The sequence below is a fragment of the Oncorhynchus clarkii genome, chromosome 4 (genome assembly GCF_045791955.1).
Source record: "Oncorhynchus clarkii lewisi isolate Uvic-CL-2024 chromosome 4, UVic_Ocla_1.0, whole genome shotgun sequence".
NCBI classification, from domain to species: Eukaryota; Metazoa; Chordata; class Actinopteri; order Salmoniformes; family Salmonidae; genus Oncorhynchus; species Oncorhynchus clarkii.
In genome coordinates, this window is record NC_092150.1 from 58630944 (window position 1) to 58648527 (window position 17584).

At 42.3% G+C, this 17584-nt stretch overlaps 2 protein-coding genes across 8 annotated transcripts in view; one reads left to right on the forward strand and one right to left on the reverse strand.

Annotated features, from left to right (window-relative positions):
* The window catches only part of LOC139407008 (transmembrane protein 242), a 407233-nt gene that overhangs the window by 97964 nt on the left and 291685 nt on the right, over window positions 1–17584 (forward strand). The window lies entirely within an intron of this gene.
* Window positions 1–17584, reverse strand: part of LOC139407001 (AT-rich interactive domain-containing protein 1B-like) — a 115423-nt gene that overhangs the window by 90476 nt on the left and 7363 nt on the right. For all 7 annotated transcript variants that reach the window (XM_071150237.1, XM_071150232.1, XM_071150239.1 and 4 more), the window contains one exon: window positions 2000–2203. In XM_071150237.1, the coding sequence (XP_071006338.1) occupies window positions 2000–2203 (204 nt within the window). The remainder of the gene's footprint in view (window positions 1–1999; window positions 2204–17584) is intronic.

Here is a 17584-nt window from a genome sequence, read left to right on the forward strand (position 1 = left end):
CATTACAACTTTTTCCCATCACTTGGCGTTGGATCGATAACGGAATGAAATGGGGGCCATTGTGAAACAGAACAGCAGCTAAGTCCAGGCATTTTACTTCAAATCGGCAGAACACTAACAAATAAAGGATGATATAGCATAAACAGTGTGTGTGAGTGTGTGTAAGAGAGAGTAGAGTGAGAGAGTAGAGTGTGAGAGCTCGCATGGGAGTGTGTGCGCATTGTGTGTACTACACATAAATATTACTGCTGAGACCAAGTCCTTATTAACGGCCATTACACATGCTACGTCGGCAGCCTAGTCCCATGGGAGTGCCACTGCCAGGCCATCTCTGGAGGAGCATTAGAGCCAAACCCAGCAGTCTGGGGGCTAAATATAGCAGCAGGGTCGTCTGACTCCGCACCCAGAATAGACTGACCCAACCCAGCCTGTCCTGGCCCACGCTCTGACAGCCATGCTGCATGTCAACAGCTCCCTCACATTCACTCACAGCCCTGTCCATCTGCACAGGGGCAGTGTCCCAAATAGCACCCTATTCCCTATATAGTGCACGACTATTGACTAGGGCCTTAGGAAATATGGTCCCATTTGGGACACACTTACAGATTAGGGTTGAATGGTGGGAACCCGTTTACCGAGATTTACTGCCTAAAACCACTCCCTTTTCCCGGGATGATAATAAGAAATTATTAATATGAAGAGAATAGCGTGAAAATGTAACTGAAAATATGCAACGTCTAAACCTGGCTCCTCGACGCCCTCTGCATGATGACTCATCAACGCTCAGGGTGGGGACAGACAGCCCATCTCAGTACGGAGCGCAGTTCACAATGCATGTAGACCTCTCTCGTCATGGTAACTTTATTTCTTGTGACAGGTAGGCCTACATTTGCGGCAGCATAGTCTATGCTACGGTAATCTAAAAACCGAATGCGCATCTAATTGACCCATCTCTATCTAGCTTTCGGGGGCCAACTTAATTATTTTGTTGTAAAGATGCATTTATTTTTTTATTGCAGCTGTAGAGTTTTAAAACTCGAATATAGCTGCTTTAAAATCAGTGTACGTGTGAGCACTCCGTCTTTCTCTCTCCATCAATTCCATGCAAAATAGATCCTGTTCTAGATTAATATATAGCCCTATACACACACAGATATATTCATATATAAATAGAGAGATATATACATATATGTCCTAGCCTACCTCCAAGGTAACAAATGCTATCCAGTATTAGCCTTATATTTAGCTAATTAATGATGGTTGCATATTATGCATAATAAGCTTCGAACTCATAGCCTCCGTCTCTTGCGCAATATTCACACACACCTGTGCTCCGCTTGCATCTCTCCTTAAAAAAAGCCTTCTTAGCTCTTAGAGTCCCATGCATGTCATTAGAATAAGGACATTGAAACTTATTTCATTTAGGGTAACAGTTGAAAGCGAGGAAGGAATAAAGTAACAAGAGCGAGAGAAAGAGGTAGGCAGGCTAATAACATTAGGGAAAATATTATGAAAGATATACAATACCAGTCAAAACTTGACACAACTACTCATTCAAGGGTTTAATGTTTTACCATTTTCTACATTGTAATAATAGTAAAGACGTCAAAATTATGAAATAACACATTTGGAATCATGTAGTAAGCAAAAAGTGTTATATCAAAATATTTTATATTGGAGATTCTTCAAAGTAGCCAACTTTTGCTTGACAGCCTTGCACACGCTTGACATTCTCTCAACCAGCTTCACCTGGAATGTTTTTCCAACTGTCTTATTTTACAGACCCATGCCTTGTGCCGGTTGTGATGGGCCAGCAGGCTGGGGATTGACGAGCCCTCTGCCTTTCAGTGACTGTTGTCACCAATGAAAGGGGTCCTGATGTTTCTAGTTAACGCGTAATGTGATAACTACTGCATGCTGGCAGTAGCCCAGTCTGTAGAAGAGTAGCCTACTCTGGGCAGATATTTAGGTAGGGGTAAAATGACTAAATGAAACATACCTGCTGCTGTTGAGGATACTGCATTCCACTCATGCCCACCTGACCCCTCCCGTGCATTCCCATTGGATAGCGGTGAGGAGAAGGCGATCCGTATGGCTGGCCAGGGTAAGACCCGCCCCCGCCCTGTTGTTGCTGGGAGTAAGGGTTGTTGCCTATGCCGTAGAGCTGAGAGCGCTTCATGGCCATGGTGTCCATGGGTGGCACCTAACAGAGAGAGAGAGGATGAGTTGGAACATGGTAGGGCTTGTGTTATAAACAATTAACAGTTGAAGATATAGCTTGCACATTTGTCTCTCAAAATGTCTCTCTTAAACTGGGCATACACTACACAACTTCTAAAATCTTAACTTCGATGTGCTCACATTTCCCAATTTCCTTGTCCCAAATCTTTCATTCCATCCATCCTCAACTCCAGGACGAGGGTGCTCACATTCCCTAGTTAATCTTGCCCTGGTTTCTCAGTTGTCGTAGTAAATAAATGCATACAAACAGTGATCTGCTTTATTAGTGTGCAGATTATTATGTGCTAAAATATCACAAAAGGAGACGGGGGTTTTATTGATTTTACCGTTATTTAACTAGGCAAGTCAGTTAAGAACAAATTCTTCTTTTCAATGACGGCCTAGGAACAGTGGGTTAACTGCCTTGTTCAGGGGCAGAACAACAGATTTTTACCTTGGGGATTTGATCTTGCAACCTTTCGGTTACTAGTCCAACGCTCTAACCACTAGACTACCTGCAGCCCCGAGGTGCAGAATAAGGAATCATCTTTTTGGTTTCTGTCATGGTAGGATGCAAATGTAGTATTGGTGGAGTTCGTTTTGCAAGGCCCGGTGCCCCGTGTGGGTGGAGATTTTGTTTATGGAATGGTCTAAAATGAGCAAACGCCACCCATCCGGGGAACCGGGCAATGTAAAATAAACTCGCCCATTGAAAAGGCAGCCATGTTCTCTCCACAGTGCCACCAATCGGTCTTCCATCACCTTGGTCCACAAGGTGCGTGTTGTTGTTTTTCTCTTCACCACACACACATATATTTTTTTATTTTATTTTTTGGGGGAAGTCTGTTAGGACTTGCCAAAGAAAAAATATAGCAACATGGTCCAATCCTGGCTATCAATACTCAAATTCCAGTATGAAAGCTGCCCAGTATTGAAGTAGACCTATTCCCCATGTCCTGCAAACTATAAAAGTATTTATTTTTATATATCTCAATGAAATCAGCGCTCTCCATCACTTCAGCAGAGCCCTATCAACTGGCATGAGGATGGCAGACATGGGTCTAGTGGTTGGTAAAGATATCCAGGCTAATGTGCCGTCAAGTGCTTTGAGAGTCAGGTTATTCTCGAGAGACTCTGCAGGCTGTGCCAAAAAAAAAAAAAAAAGAGCGCAATTCAAGCAAATCTTTTTATGTCACTGCCAAGTTCAGGCCAATTCAAGCACCACTTACAGAAACTGTGAGCAAATCGAGAAAGCCTGAGAGGCCACTTTAAACGAGCAGTCTAAGTGTCAGCAGTCATGCCTGGGCACCCTGAGTTAACACACACGGGTAAGGTAGACAGCCTATTCTGAAAAAAAAAACTCAGAAGGGATTCTCGTCAATGAAAGCATGTGGAGGATGTTGCACTAACATTGTCTTTTGTAAAATTACTGTACATCTGGCAGCGTCCAAATTAAATCAATTATTGTTGGGACTAAGAAACAAAAAGACCAAAGCAACCACCAATCAAATTTCAATTTCCCAGAATCCAGCATGGTAAACACAAATGGCTAACAGTTGAAAAAGAAAAACATCTACTAAACATGATCTAAACATAATCCCAAAGACCCAAACCCTACACTTTTTGGACCAAACACGTACGCAACACTTCTAATGATGTCGAAAGCAAAAGAAACATGTAACCCACTTCCAAGGGTGCTTCCGGTGTATATGATGAAAAACACTGCTGCTTCTTTATGGGACCAAACTCTTCCAAAACTTTTTATTTTATTTTATTTTTTAAAACGTTTTCAAAGTGTAAAACAAAGATGAGCCCGTAAATGGAGGCAGCTGAAGGCTGAATCCTGTGAGGGTGAAAGAGTCAATTGACAGACTTGTTGGTGAATGTTTGGCTAGCCTAGCTATAAAATTAGCTGGTTATCTACCTTGAATGGCAATAACAGAAACACTTAACCGCTAAAACATATAGACGCCGGTAGAAATCTACGCAGTGGTGAGAAAAGCATGGAGCCAAATGTATCAAAGAAAGAAAGTGCCAATAGCATGGCTAATCTCATGGAGATAAGGAGCCTAGCTACAAAGATGGAAAAAAGATTGACAAAATGAAGGAGAGTATTGAAAAAGGACTGAATAGTAAAGTAGACAGCTTACATGCATCTTTGGAGAAAGCCATTCAGCATAATCATTCAGCTATCCTGAATCAACTGGAGAATAATAACAAGCAGCTACAAGACCGCATAGCTCTTGAAGTTGGACGTCTGGAGTCCCGTGTCTATCATAGTGGCAGGACTGCCAGCTGATGAAAAAGAGGACCTAATCTCCAAAGTGAACCAGTTGATATCGGTTGGCCAAGGCTGCAAAACAGGTGATTGCAGTTGAGAGGATGAGGGAGAGGGGTAAAGGTTTCCTGGGTTGTGAAGGTGGAGTGTCTGTCCGTGGAGGAGAAGGTAGCTCTGTTATGGGAAAAACAAAAGCTTGCGAGGCCATCCTGATCATGACAAAGTCTTCCTTCGATCGGCCAAGTCCCACACCGATCGCCTTATAGAACTGCTCTTCAAGACGCTCCAGGGGGAAATAACAGGAGGAAAGGACTATTTCGTCACGGGAAGCGGACGGGTCGTGAAACGAGATCAACCAGAGAGACATGTATGGTATGGACACAACAGAAAAACTAATGCGAGTGCCACTTGGGGCTCTGTGGGAGTGGGAATGTGTGTAAAGTTGAGTGTTTTCATGCTATTTTCCACCTGAACAGTCCACATGGGTTGGTCCTTCTATAGTAATTTGTTAAGTCAAGTATACCTATATTCAGAAGCAGATGCTATTTACATACAGTGGGGAGAACAAGTATTCGATACACTGCCGATTTTGCAGGTTTTCCTACTGACAAAGCATGTAGAGGTCTGTAATTTTTATCATAGGTACACTTCAACTGTGAGAGACGGAATCTAAAACAAAAATCACATTGTATGATTTAAGTAATTAATTAGCATTTTAATGCATGACATAAGTATTTGATACATCAGAAAAGCAGAACTTATTTGTTATATTTGGTACAGAAACCTTTGTTTACAATTACAGAGCTCATACGTTTCCTGTAGTTCTTGACCAGGTTTGCACAGACTGCAGCAGGGATTTTGGCCCACTCCTCCATACAGACCTTCTCCAGATCCTTCAGGTTTCGGGGCTGTCGCTGGGCAATACGGACTTTCAGCTCCCTCCAAAGATTTTCTATTGGGTTCAGGTCTGGAGACTGGCTAGGCCACTCCAGGACCTTGAGATGCTTCTTACGGAGCCACTCCTTAGTTGCCCTGGCTGTGTGTTTCGGGTCGTTGTCATGCTGGAAGACAGCCACGACCCATCTTCAATGCTCTTACTGAGGGAAGGAGGTTGTTGGCCAAGATCTCGCGATACATGGCCCCATCCATCCTCCCCTCAATACGGTGCAGTCGTCCTGTCCCGTCCTGAAAAGCATCCCAAAAGTATGATGTTTCCACCTCCATACTTCACGGTTGGGATGGTGTTCTTGGGGTTGTACTTATCCTTCTTCCTCCAAACACGGCGAGTGGAGTTTAGACCAAAAAGCTAAATTTTTGTCTCATCAGACCACATGACCTTCTCCCATTCCTCCTCTGGATCATCCAGATGGTCATTGACAAACTTCAGACGGGCCTGGACATGCGCTGGCTTGAGCAGGGGGACCTTGTGTGCGCTGCAGGATTTTAATCCATGACGGCGTAGTGTGTTACTGATGGTTTTCTTTGAGACTGTGGTCCCAGCTCTCTTCAGGTCATTGACCAGGTCCTGCCGTGTAGTTCTGGGCTGATCCCTCACCTTCCTCATGATCATTGATGCCCCACGAGATGAGATCTTGCATGGCGCACCAGACCGAGGGTGATGGTCCGTCATCTTGAACTTCTTCCATTTTCTAATAATTGCGCCAACAGTTGTTGCCTTCTCACCAAGCTGCTTGCCTATTGTCCTGTAGCCCATCCCAGCCTTGTGCAGGTCTACAATTTTATCCCTGATGTCTTTACACAGCTCTCTGGTCTTGGCCATTGTGGAGAGGTTGGAGTCTGTTTGATTGAGTGTGTGGACAGGTGCAGTTAATACAGGTAATGTGTGGAGAACAGGAGGGCTTCTTAAAGGAATACTAACAGGTCTGTGAGAGCCGTAATTCTTACTGGTTGGTAGGTGATCAAATACTTATGTCATGCAATAAAATGAAAATTCATTACTTAAATCATACAATGTGATTTTCTGGATTTTTGTTTTAGATTCCGTCTCTCACAGTTGAAGTGTACCTATGATAAAAAAAAGTACAGACCTCTACATGCTTTGTAAGTAGGAAAACCTGCAAAATCGGCAGTGTATCAAATACTTGTTTTCCCCACTGTTTGTGGGGATCTTAACAAATTGGGAGGTTAGATGACTATATAAATTATATTGATGATATTACATGGCCTGTTGCTTTGGATTACTTTGTTAATCATCATGGGGAAACCCTATTAGAATTTCATCGGGACTAACATTTGTATAATTAATGGAAGGATATGCCCGTTAAGCGATAACTTTACATCCATACAGTATCTGTCAAAGGAAAAGCTGTGATGGACTTCCTCGACTGTCTAGAAACTTGCTTGGCATTTAAGGTGTTCTCCTACACAGATGGTTGAAGAATGCAGATGTTTTGACTTAAACTGGAGAGAAAAAGTAGACTTCCTGATTACTCTTTTATCCATGATATTTTCTGGTTGGCCACCAACTCTCAGCCAGGTATTACTGTGCATCATTCGGAGCAAACGATACAGGCTCAAATGTAATTAAAGAAAAGTGCCAAATGTCTTTGTATTAGAGGTCGACCGATTAAATCGGAGTGGCCGATTAATTAGGGCCGATTTCAAGTTTTCACAACAATCGGAAATCGGTTTTGCCTATTTTTATTTTTTTACACCTTTATTTAATCTTTATTTAACTAGGCAAGTCAGTTAAGAACACATCCTTATTTTCAATGACGGCCTAGGAAAGGTGGGTTAACTGCCTCGTTCAGGGGCAGAACGACAGATTTGTACCTTGTCAGCGCAGGGATTCAATCTTGCAACCTTACGTTTAACTAGTCCAATGCTCTAACCACCTGCCTCACGAGGAGCCAGCCTGTTATGCGAATACAGTAAGAAGCCAAGGTAAGTTGCAAGCTAGCATTAAACTTAATCAATCATAATCACTAGTTATGCATGGTTGACACATGGTTGATGATATTACTAGTTTATCTAGCATGTCCTGCGTTGCATATAACCGATGCAGTGCGCATTCATGAAAAAGGACTTGTCGTTGCTCCAACGTGTACCTAACCATAAACACCAATGCCTTTCTTAAAATCAATACACAGAAGTATATATTTTTAAACCTGCATATTTAGCTAAAAGAAATCCAGGTTAGCAGGCCATATTAACCAGGTGAAATTGTGTCACTTCTCTTGCGTTCATTGCACGCAGAGTCAGGGTATATGCAACAGTTTGGGCCGCCTGGCTCATTGCGAACTAATTTGCCTGAATTTTACATAATTATGACATAACATTGAAGGTTGTGCAATGTAACAGGAATATTTAGACTGATGGATGCCACCCGTATTTCACTGAAAGAATAAAACGCCTGGTTTTCGAGATGAGTTTCCGGATTTAACCATATTAATGACCTAAGACTCGCATTTCTGTGTGTTAATATGTTATAATTAAGTCTATGATTTGATAGAGCAGTCTGACTGAGCGATGGTAGGCACCAGCAGGCTCATATGCATTCATTCAAACAGCAGTTTCATGCGTTTTGCCAGCAGCTCTGCTGTTTATGACTTCAAGCCTATCAACTCCCGAGATTAGGCTTGTGTAATGATGTGATGTGAAATGGCTAGCTAATAGCGTTTCAAACGTCACTCGCTCTGAGACTTTGAGTAGTTGTTCCCCTTGCTCTGCAAGGGTAACGCCGCTGCGAGGGTGGCTGTTGTCGTTGTGTTCCTGGTTCGAGCCCTGGTAGGAGCGAGGAGAGGTACAGAAGCTATACTGTTACACTGGCAATACTAAAGTCAAAGATATATGAAATACACATGGTATAGAGAGAAATAGTCCTATAATTCCTATAATAACTACAAGCTAAAACTTCTTACCTGGGAATATTGAAGACTCATGTTAAAAGGAACCACCAGCGTTCATATGTTCTCATGTTCTGAGCAAGGAACTGAAACGTTAGCTTTCTTACATGGCACATATTGCACTTTTACTTTCTTCTCCAACACTTTGTTTTTGCATTATTTAAACCAAATTGAACATGTTTCATTATTTATTTGAGGCTAAATTGATTTTATTTATGTATTATATTAAGTTAAAATAAGTGTTCATTCAGTATTGTTGTAATTGTCATTATTACAAATACATTTTTATTTATTTTTTATTTTTAAATCGGCCGATTAAATCGGTATCAGCTTTTTTTTATTTTTTATTATCCTCCAATAAATCGGTATCGGCGTTGAAAAATCATTTAAAAATCGGTCGACCTCTACTTTCTATGTTCTAAAATGGCATGTAGAGCTCTGGTGAAACTCATCGAAACCCTGCAAAGATTCCAAGAAACAACATTTGATTTTGATGGGTGGTATGAAAAATTGTGATATTATATACTCTGAAATGCGGGAAAAAAATGAAAATAAAGAATAGACCCAAGTCCAGGAAAGATTACAAGCCTTATTGGAATGACTAGTTAAGGGATCTATGGTCAGTAAAATTCTGACCACACCGTTTGCATCGCATGTGTGAGCGTTGCAAAATAAAAGTACACATACATGCTATTCAATCATTGCACTCACACCCCTCCCGTCTTGCATAGCCTGGCGCTAAAATAGAACTTGGTTCTATTTGTGACGTTCGACGGCCTGCAAGTCCCGTCTCTCCCATCTCCTCATTGGTTTTTGAGGAGCATATACCCATGTGGGTGATTGAAAGATAAACTGAGGTCCACACTCCAGTCGGAGTTGGTAATGCACCTTAAAGTTGGTTGCCAACCGCCATATGAAGGCCAAAGAAGAAGAAGCCTGAAGGAGGAGAGATTACTAGAAACTAACTAACCCTTTTAACTGTGGCTTAATTGTCAGAGTAGATGACCTTGTGCATTTCAGGTAAAATAATAACCAAATGTTTAAATCCCAGGACAAATTAGCTAGCAACAGCAAGCTAGCTAGCTAAATTGCCATCAATGTTTAATGCTTTTCGACCTGTCACCAAATTAATATAGTTGGTTCAGAGTTTGTTTTGATATTTCAACCTGCGTGTCCTGATTGCGTCTGGGGTGGGTGGACAAAAATCAACATGCGGGCGTAGGCGTGCGAGCGGTCTGGTCAGCATGTCATTCACAAAGCTGAATACGTATTTTTACAGTGTAAAGATAGAAATACAAGAGAACATTTTAGGAAGGAATTTAAGAAAAACCAGCATGTTTGATTAAAGACTGTGCCTATTCAAACGGAGATATCAGAGAGGGCAGTTATTACACCTTGAAGAGATTTCTTTTCTACCTTTATTCAGTTAAGAACAAATTCTTATTTTTAATGACGGCCTAGGAACAGTGGGTTAACTGCCTTGTTCAAGGGCAGAACGACAGATTTTTACCTTGTCGGCTTGGGGATTCGATCTTGCAACCTTTCAGTTATTAGTCCAACGCTCTTACCATTAGGCTACCTGCCCCCACAGTTACAGGAATCCTCAACAGTTTGAGCCAAATAAATAAGTTACGACCAAAACGACATGAGAAAATTCCAATGAAAGTCAGGGAAGAGCAGGGGGGAGGGTTTGAACTCTGATATTACACAGGTACTTAAGGACTGGGAGAAGTGGTGTGATAGTTTGTTCTTAGGTAACAAAAATGTGGCATATTTTGAGGAAGAATTGTATTAAGACATATGTTCCCTGAGAACTAAAATGCAATGTTAAAACCTTCTGATAAACACAGAGGTGGAAAAAGTACACAATTGTCATACTTGAGTAAAAATAAAGATCTCTTAATATAAAATAACTCAAGTAAAAGGCTAAAAGGTATCAGATTTGAAATGCACTTAGGTGGTGGTGGGGAAAAAAAATACTACATTTTCATACTTAAGTAAAGTAGAATTCCTTAAATTAATTACATTTAACAAACCAGACAGCACAATTTCATTTTTTATTACTTTTGACAGCCAAGGGCACACTCCAACACAATTTACAAAGGAAGCGTTTATGTTTAGTGAGTCCACCAGATCAGAGGCAGTAGGGATGACCAAGGACGTTCTCTTGATAAGTGTGTGAACTGGACCTTTTTCCATGTACTGCTAAGCATTCAAATTGTAATCAGAACTTTTGATTGTCATGTATGAAGTAAAAAGTACATCATTTTCTTTAGGAACGTAGTGAAGTACTAGTAAAGTAAAGTACAAAAACGACTTAAGTAGTACTTCACACCACTGAACACACAGTGGATTCGGAAAGTAATCAGACCCCTTGACTTTTTCCAAATTGTTACGTTACAGCCTTATTCTAAAATGGATTTAAAAATAAAATCAGAATCCTCAGCAATCTACACACAACACACTATAATGACAAAGCAAAAACGTTCACAAATGTATTAATAGAAATGCCTTTACAAAAGTTCAGACCCTTTTCTATGACACTCAAAACTGAGCACAGGTGTATCCTGTTTCCATTGATCATCCTTGAGAAGTTTCTACATCTTGGAGTCCATCTGTGGTAAATTAGCATTGATTGGACATGATTTGGAAAGGCACACACCTGTCTATGTAAGGTGCCACAGTTGACAGTGCATGACAACCAAAGCCATGAGCTCAAAGGAATTGTCCGTTAAGAGTTCGGAGACAGGATTGTGTTGAGGCACAGATCTGGGAAAGGGTGCAAAAAACATTCTGCAGCATTGAAGGTCCCCAAGACCACAGTGGCCTCAATCAATCAATGGAAGAAGTTTGGAACCACTAAGACTCTTCCTAGAGCTGAACGCCCAGCCAAACTGAGCTATCGGGGGAGAAGGGCCTTGGTCATGGAGGTGACCAAGAACATGATGGTCACTGTGACAGAGCTCCTCTGTGGAGATGGGAGAAACTTCCAGAAGGATAACCATCTCTGCAGCACTCCTGGCCAGATGGAAGCCACTCCTCGGGAAAGGCCCATGACAGCCCGCTTGAAGCTTGCCAAAAATCATCTAAAGAATCTCATACCATGAGAAACAAGATTCTCTGGACTGATGAAGCCAAGATTGAACTCTATTGCCTGAACGCCAAGCATCACATCTGGAGGAAACCTGGCACCATCCTTACAGGGAAGCGTGGTGGTGGCAGCATCATGCTGTGGGGAAGTTATTCAGCAGCAGAGACTGGGAGGCTAGTCAAGATCGAGGCAAAAGATGAACGGAGCAAAGAACGGAGATATCCTTGATGAAAACCTGCTCCAGGTTTACCTTCCACCAGGACAACGACCCTAAGCACAGAGCCAAGACAATGCAGGAGTGGCTTCGGGACAACTCTCTGAATGACCTCGGGTGACCCAGCCAGAGCCCGGACTTGAACCTGATCGAACATCTCTGGAGAGACCTGAAAGTAGCTGTGCAGCAAAGCTCTCCATCCAACCCGACAGCGCTTGAGAGGATCTGCAGAGAAGAATGGAAGAAACTCCCCAAATACAGGTGTGCCAAGCTTGTAGCATCATACTTCACAGCATTGAGACTTCATGTGTAAGTACTAAGTACTGAGTACTTAGGTAAATGTGATATTTCCGTTTTTTTTTTTATATTTGTAATAAAGTTTCTAAAAATATATTTGAATGTTTTTGCTTTTTATTATAGGGTATTATGTCAATTGATGAGGGGGAAAAAAATATTGAATACATTTTAGAATAAGGCTGTAACGTAACAAAATGTGGAAAAAGTAATGTCTGAAAACTTCGGCACTGTGTGTAACCCATACTTAAAGGAGCTTTTCTGTGGCAGAAGTTAAGGTGATTGACGCTGCAAAAAAAATGGGAAAGTGTTTGACATTGATGAACTGCCTAATTAAGTTTTTAAATCCAAATTTGTTTTGAGTACAGTACACTGCCATCCATAAGTCTATAGTTAATTCCATTCTTAAATCTTCAAAACAATGTGACTGAATTATAGAGGCATACGTTTATGAAGTATAGTCTATAAAATGATATTCATCCATCCTCAACAATAAGCTAATTACCATTTGAGAATCAAAACATTCTAGTGGAAGAACAAAATGGTTTTGGTAAATCCAGAGCCTCTATAGATCATATCTTCTCCGTCTGTACAATAATCAGACATAGATTACACAAAGCCTACTTTTGCATGTTTCAGTAATCTTTTAGCCTATAGTTTGTTAAAGACAGGGGTTGATGGGAAATTGTATCATGCAATCCAGTCTCTTTACGAAGTACCAATTGCTTGTGTGCGTGTTAATGAATATCGTACAGATTGATTTCCCACACCCTCGGGTGTAAAACAAGGAGACGCCTTATCACTGACTTTGTTCGCTGTTTATAAATTATTTGTCAAAATAACCCCGTGAGGTGAGACTTTGGAATAGACTGTTGGATATGCCAACTGCCAGAATAGCCAGTAGGTAGGTAGAATGTGTCTGACTATATGGTGGAAAGACTACTGTATTTTTTACTAAGAAATGGCTGTATGTTTTAATTTTAGTATGTGTTCAGGAAGTGGAAATGTATCTAAAAAGCTATAAGAAGTTTATTAATGGATAATAAAGTTTATCAATGGGATCTCTCCATAGGGGGAGCATGGGCAACTGAAATGTCTGACCCTTCTCAACCGTGACTGAACATGAAACAGGCCGGTATTGTGGAGAAATGGAAAAGACCTCGTATTGCGAAGAAGCTAATTTTATCCTCTATTGGCCTATCTACCATGGCATATGCTTGCTCTTAATCCAGAAAGCACACCAGATATACCCTGGCATCTGTATATGTTATGTATGGTTGTTATGTTATGTACGTAAGCACAGTACCATTCAAAAATTGACACACCAACTCATTCAATGTTTTTTCTTTTTTCTTTTGTACATTGTAGAATAATAGTGAAGACATCAACTCTGAAATAACATATGGAACCATGTAATAACCCCAAAAAAAAAAAGTGTTAAATAAATCCAAATATATTTTATGAGATTCTTCAAAGTAGCCACCCTTTGCCTTGAGAGCTTTGCACACTCTTGGCTTTCTCTCAACCAGCTTCGTGAGGTAGTCACCTGGAATGCACTTCAATTAAACAGGAGTGCCTTGATAAAGTTACATTTGTGGAATTTCTTTACTTCTTAATTCGTTTGAGCCAATTGGTTGTTTTGTGACAAGTTATGGGTGGTATACAGAAGATAGCCCTATTTGGTAAAAGACCAAGTCCCTATTATGTCAGGAATAGCTCAAATAAGCAAAGAGAAACAACAGTCCATTACTGTAAGACACGTTTCTTTGAAAGTTTCTTCAAGTGCAGTCGCAAAAACCATCAAGCGTTATGATGAAACTGGCTCTCATGAGGACCGTCACAGGAAAGGAAGACCCAGAGTTACCTCTGCTGCAGAGGATAAGTTAATTAGAGTTAACAGCCTTTGATTGCAGCCCAAATAAATCAAATCATTTTTTATTTGTCACATGGCCGAATACAAGCCCTTAACCATCAATGCACCGGTTAGTCAAGGTAATATGCACTCGTATGTAGAGGTAAAGTGACTATGCATGGATAATAAACAGTAGCAGCAGCATAAAAATGGGGGCTGGGGTGGGGACTAGAGGTCGACCGAATATGATTCTTCAAAGCCGATACCGATTATTGGAGGATCAAAAAAGCCGATAACGATTAATCAGAAAAATAAAAAAAAATGTAATAATGACAATTACAACAATACTGAATGAACACTTATTTTAACTTAATATAATACATCAATAAAATCAATTTAGCCTCAAGTAAATAATGAAACATGTTCAATTTGGTTTAAATAATGCAAAAACAAAGTGTTGGAGATGAAAGTAAAAGTGCAATATGTGCTATGTAAGAAAGCTAACGTTTCAGTTCCTTGCTCAGAACATGAGAGCATATGAAAGCTGGTGGTTCCTTTTAACATGAGTCTTCAATATTCCCAGGTAAGAAGTTTTAGGTTGTAGTTATTATAGGACTATTTCCCTCTGTACCATTTGCATTTCATTAACCTTTGACAATTGGATGTTCTTATAGGCACTTTAGTATTGCCAGTGTAACAGTATAGCTTCCATCCCTTTCCTCGCTCCTCCCTGGGCTTGAACCAGGAACACAACGACAACAGCCACCCTCGAAGCAGCGTTACCCATGTAGAGCAAGGGAAACAACCACTGCAAGGCTCAGAGCGAGTGACAATTGAAACGCTATTAGCGCGCGCTAACTAGCTGGCCATTTCACTTCGGTTACACCAGCCTAATCTCGGGAGTTGATAGGCTTGAAGTCATAAACAGCGCAATGCTTGACGCACAACGAAGAGCTGCTGGCAAAACGCACGAAAGTGCTGTTTGAATGCATGTTTACGCGCCTGCTTCTGCCTATCACCGCTCAGTCAGATACTTAGATACTTGTATGCTTAGTCAGATTATATGCAACGCAGGACACGCTAGATAATATCTAGTAATATCATCAACCATGTGTAGTTAACTAGTGATTATGATTGATTGTTTTTATAAGAAGTTTAATGCTAGCTAGCAACTTACCTTGGCTTACTGCATTCGCGTAACAGGCAGCCTCCTTGTGGAGTGCAACGAGAGAGAGGCAGGTCGTTATTCCATTGTAATAGTTAACTGTAAGGCTGTAAGGCCGACAGAGATGGCCGCCTCGCTTCGCGTTCCTAGGAAACTATGCAGTTTTTTGTTTTTTTACGTGTTATTTCTTACATTAGTACCCCAGGTCATCTTAGGTTTCATTACATACAGTCGAGAAGAACTACTGAATATAAGATCAGCATCAACTCACCATCAGTACGACCAAGAATATGTTTTTCGCGACGCGGATCCTGTGTTCTGCCTTACAAACAGGACAACGGAGTGGATCCTAAGCAGCGACCCAAAAAAAAAACGACTCCGAAAGAGAGGGAAACGAGGCGGTCTTCTGGTCAGACTCCGGAGACGGGCACAGCGCGCACCACTCCCTAGCATTCTTCTTGCCAATGTCCAGTCTCTTGACAACAAGGTTGATGAAATCCGAGCAAGGGTAGCATTCCAGAGGGACATCAGAGACTGTAACGTTCTTTGCTTCACGGAAACGTGGCTTACTGGAGAGACGCAATCCGAAGCGGTGCAGCCAACAGGTTTCTCCACGCATCGCGCAGACAGGAAAAAACATCTTTCTGGTAAAAAGAGGGGCGGGGGCGTATGCCTTATGACTAACGTGACATGGTGCGATGAAAGAAACATACAGGAACTCAAATCCTTCTGTTCACCTGATTTAGAATTCCTCACAATCAAATGTAGACCGCATTATCTACCAAGAGAATTCTCTTCGATTATAATCACAGCCGTATATATCCCCCCCCAAGCAGACACATCGATGGCTCTGAACGAACTTTATTTAACTCTCTGCAAACTGGAAACAATTTATCCGGAGGCTGCATTCATTGTAGCTGGGGATTTTAACAAGGCTAATCTGAAAACAAGACTCCCCAAATTTTATCAGCATATCGATTGCGCAACCAGGGGAGGAAAGACCTTGGACCATTGTTACTCTAACTTCCGCGACGCATATAAGGCCCTGCCCCGCCCCCCTTTCGGAAAAGCTGACCACGACTCCATTTTGTTGATCCCTGCCTACAGACAGAAACTAAAACAAGAGGCTCCCACGCTGAGGTCTGTCCAACGCTGGTCCGACCAAGCTGACTCCACACTCCAAGACTGCTTCCATCACGTGGACTGGGAGATGTTTCGTTTTGCGTCAGATAACAACATTGACGAATACACTGATTCGGTGTGCGAGTTCATTAGAACGTGCGTTGAAGATGTCGTTCCCATAGCAACGATTAAAACATTCCCTAACCAGAAACCGTGGATTGATGGCAGCATTCGTGTGAAACTGAAAGCGCGAACCACTGCTTTTAATCAGGGCAAGGTGTCTGGTAACATGACCGAATACAAACAGTGCAGCTATTCCCTCCGCAAGGCTATCAAACAAGCTAAGCGCCAGTACAGAGACAAAGTAGAATCTCAATTCAACGGCTCAGACACAAGAGGCATGTGGCAGGGTCTACAGTCAATCACGGACTACAGGAAGAAACCCAGCCCAGTCACGGACCAGGATGTCTTGCTCCCAGGCAGACTAAATAACTTTTTTGCCCGCTTTGAGGACAATACAGTGCCACTGACACGGCCTGCAACGAAAACATGCGGTCTCTCCTTCACTGCAGCCGAGGTGAGTAAGACATTTAAACGTGTTAACCCTCGCAAGGCTGCAGGCCCAGATGGCATCCCCAGCCGCGCCCTCAGAGCATGCGCAGACCAGCTGGCCGGTGTGTTTACGGACATATTCAATCAATCCCTATACCAGTCTGCTGTTCCCACATGCTTCAAGAGGGCCACCATTGTTCCTGTTCCCAAGAAAGCTAAGGTAACTGAGCTAAATGACTACCGCCCCGTAGCACTCACATCCGTCATCATGAAGTGCTTTGAGAGACTAGTCAAGGACCATATCACCTCCACCCTACCTGACACCCTAGACCCACTCCAATTTGCTTACCGCCCAAATAGGTCCACAGACGATGCAATCTCAACCACACTGCACACTGCCCTAACCCATCTGGACAAGAGGAATACCTATGTGAGAATGCTGTTCATCGACTACAGCTCGGCATTCAACACCATAGTACCCTCCAAGCTCGTCATCAAGCTCGAGACCCTGGGTCTCGACCCCGCCCTGTGCAACTGGGTACTGGACTTCCTGACGGGCCGCCCCCAGGTGGTGAGGGTAGGCAACAACATCTCCTCCCCGCTGATCCTCAACACTGGGGCCCCACAAGGTTGCGTTCTGAGCCCTCTCCTGTACTCCCTGTTCACCCACGACTGCGTGGCCACGCACGCCTCCAACTCAATCATCAAGTTTGCGGACGACACAACAGTGGTAGGCTTGATTACCAACAACGATGAGACGGCCTACAGGGAGGAGGTGAGGGCCCTCGGAGTGTGGTGTCAGGAAAACAACCTCACACTCAACGTCAACAAAACTAAGGAGATGATTGTGGACTTCAGGAAACAGCAGAGGGAACACCCCCCTATCCACATCGATGGAACAGTAGTGGAGAGGGTAGCAAGTTTTAAGTT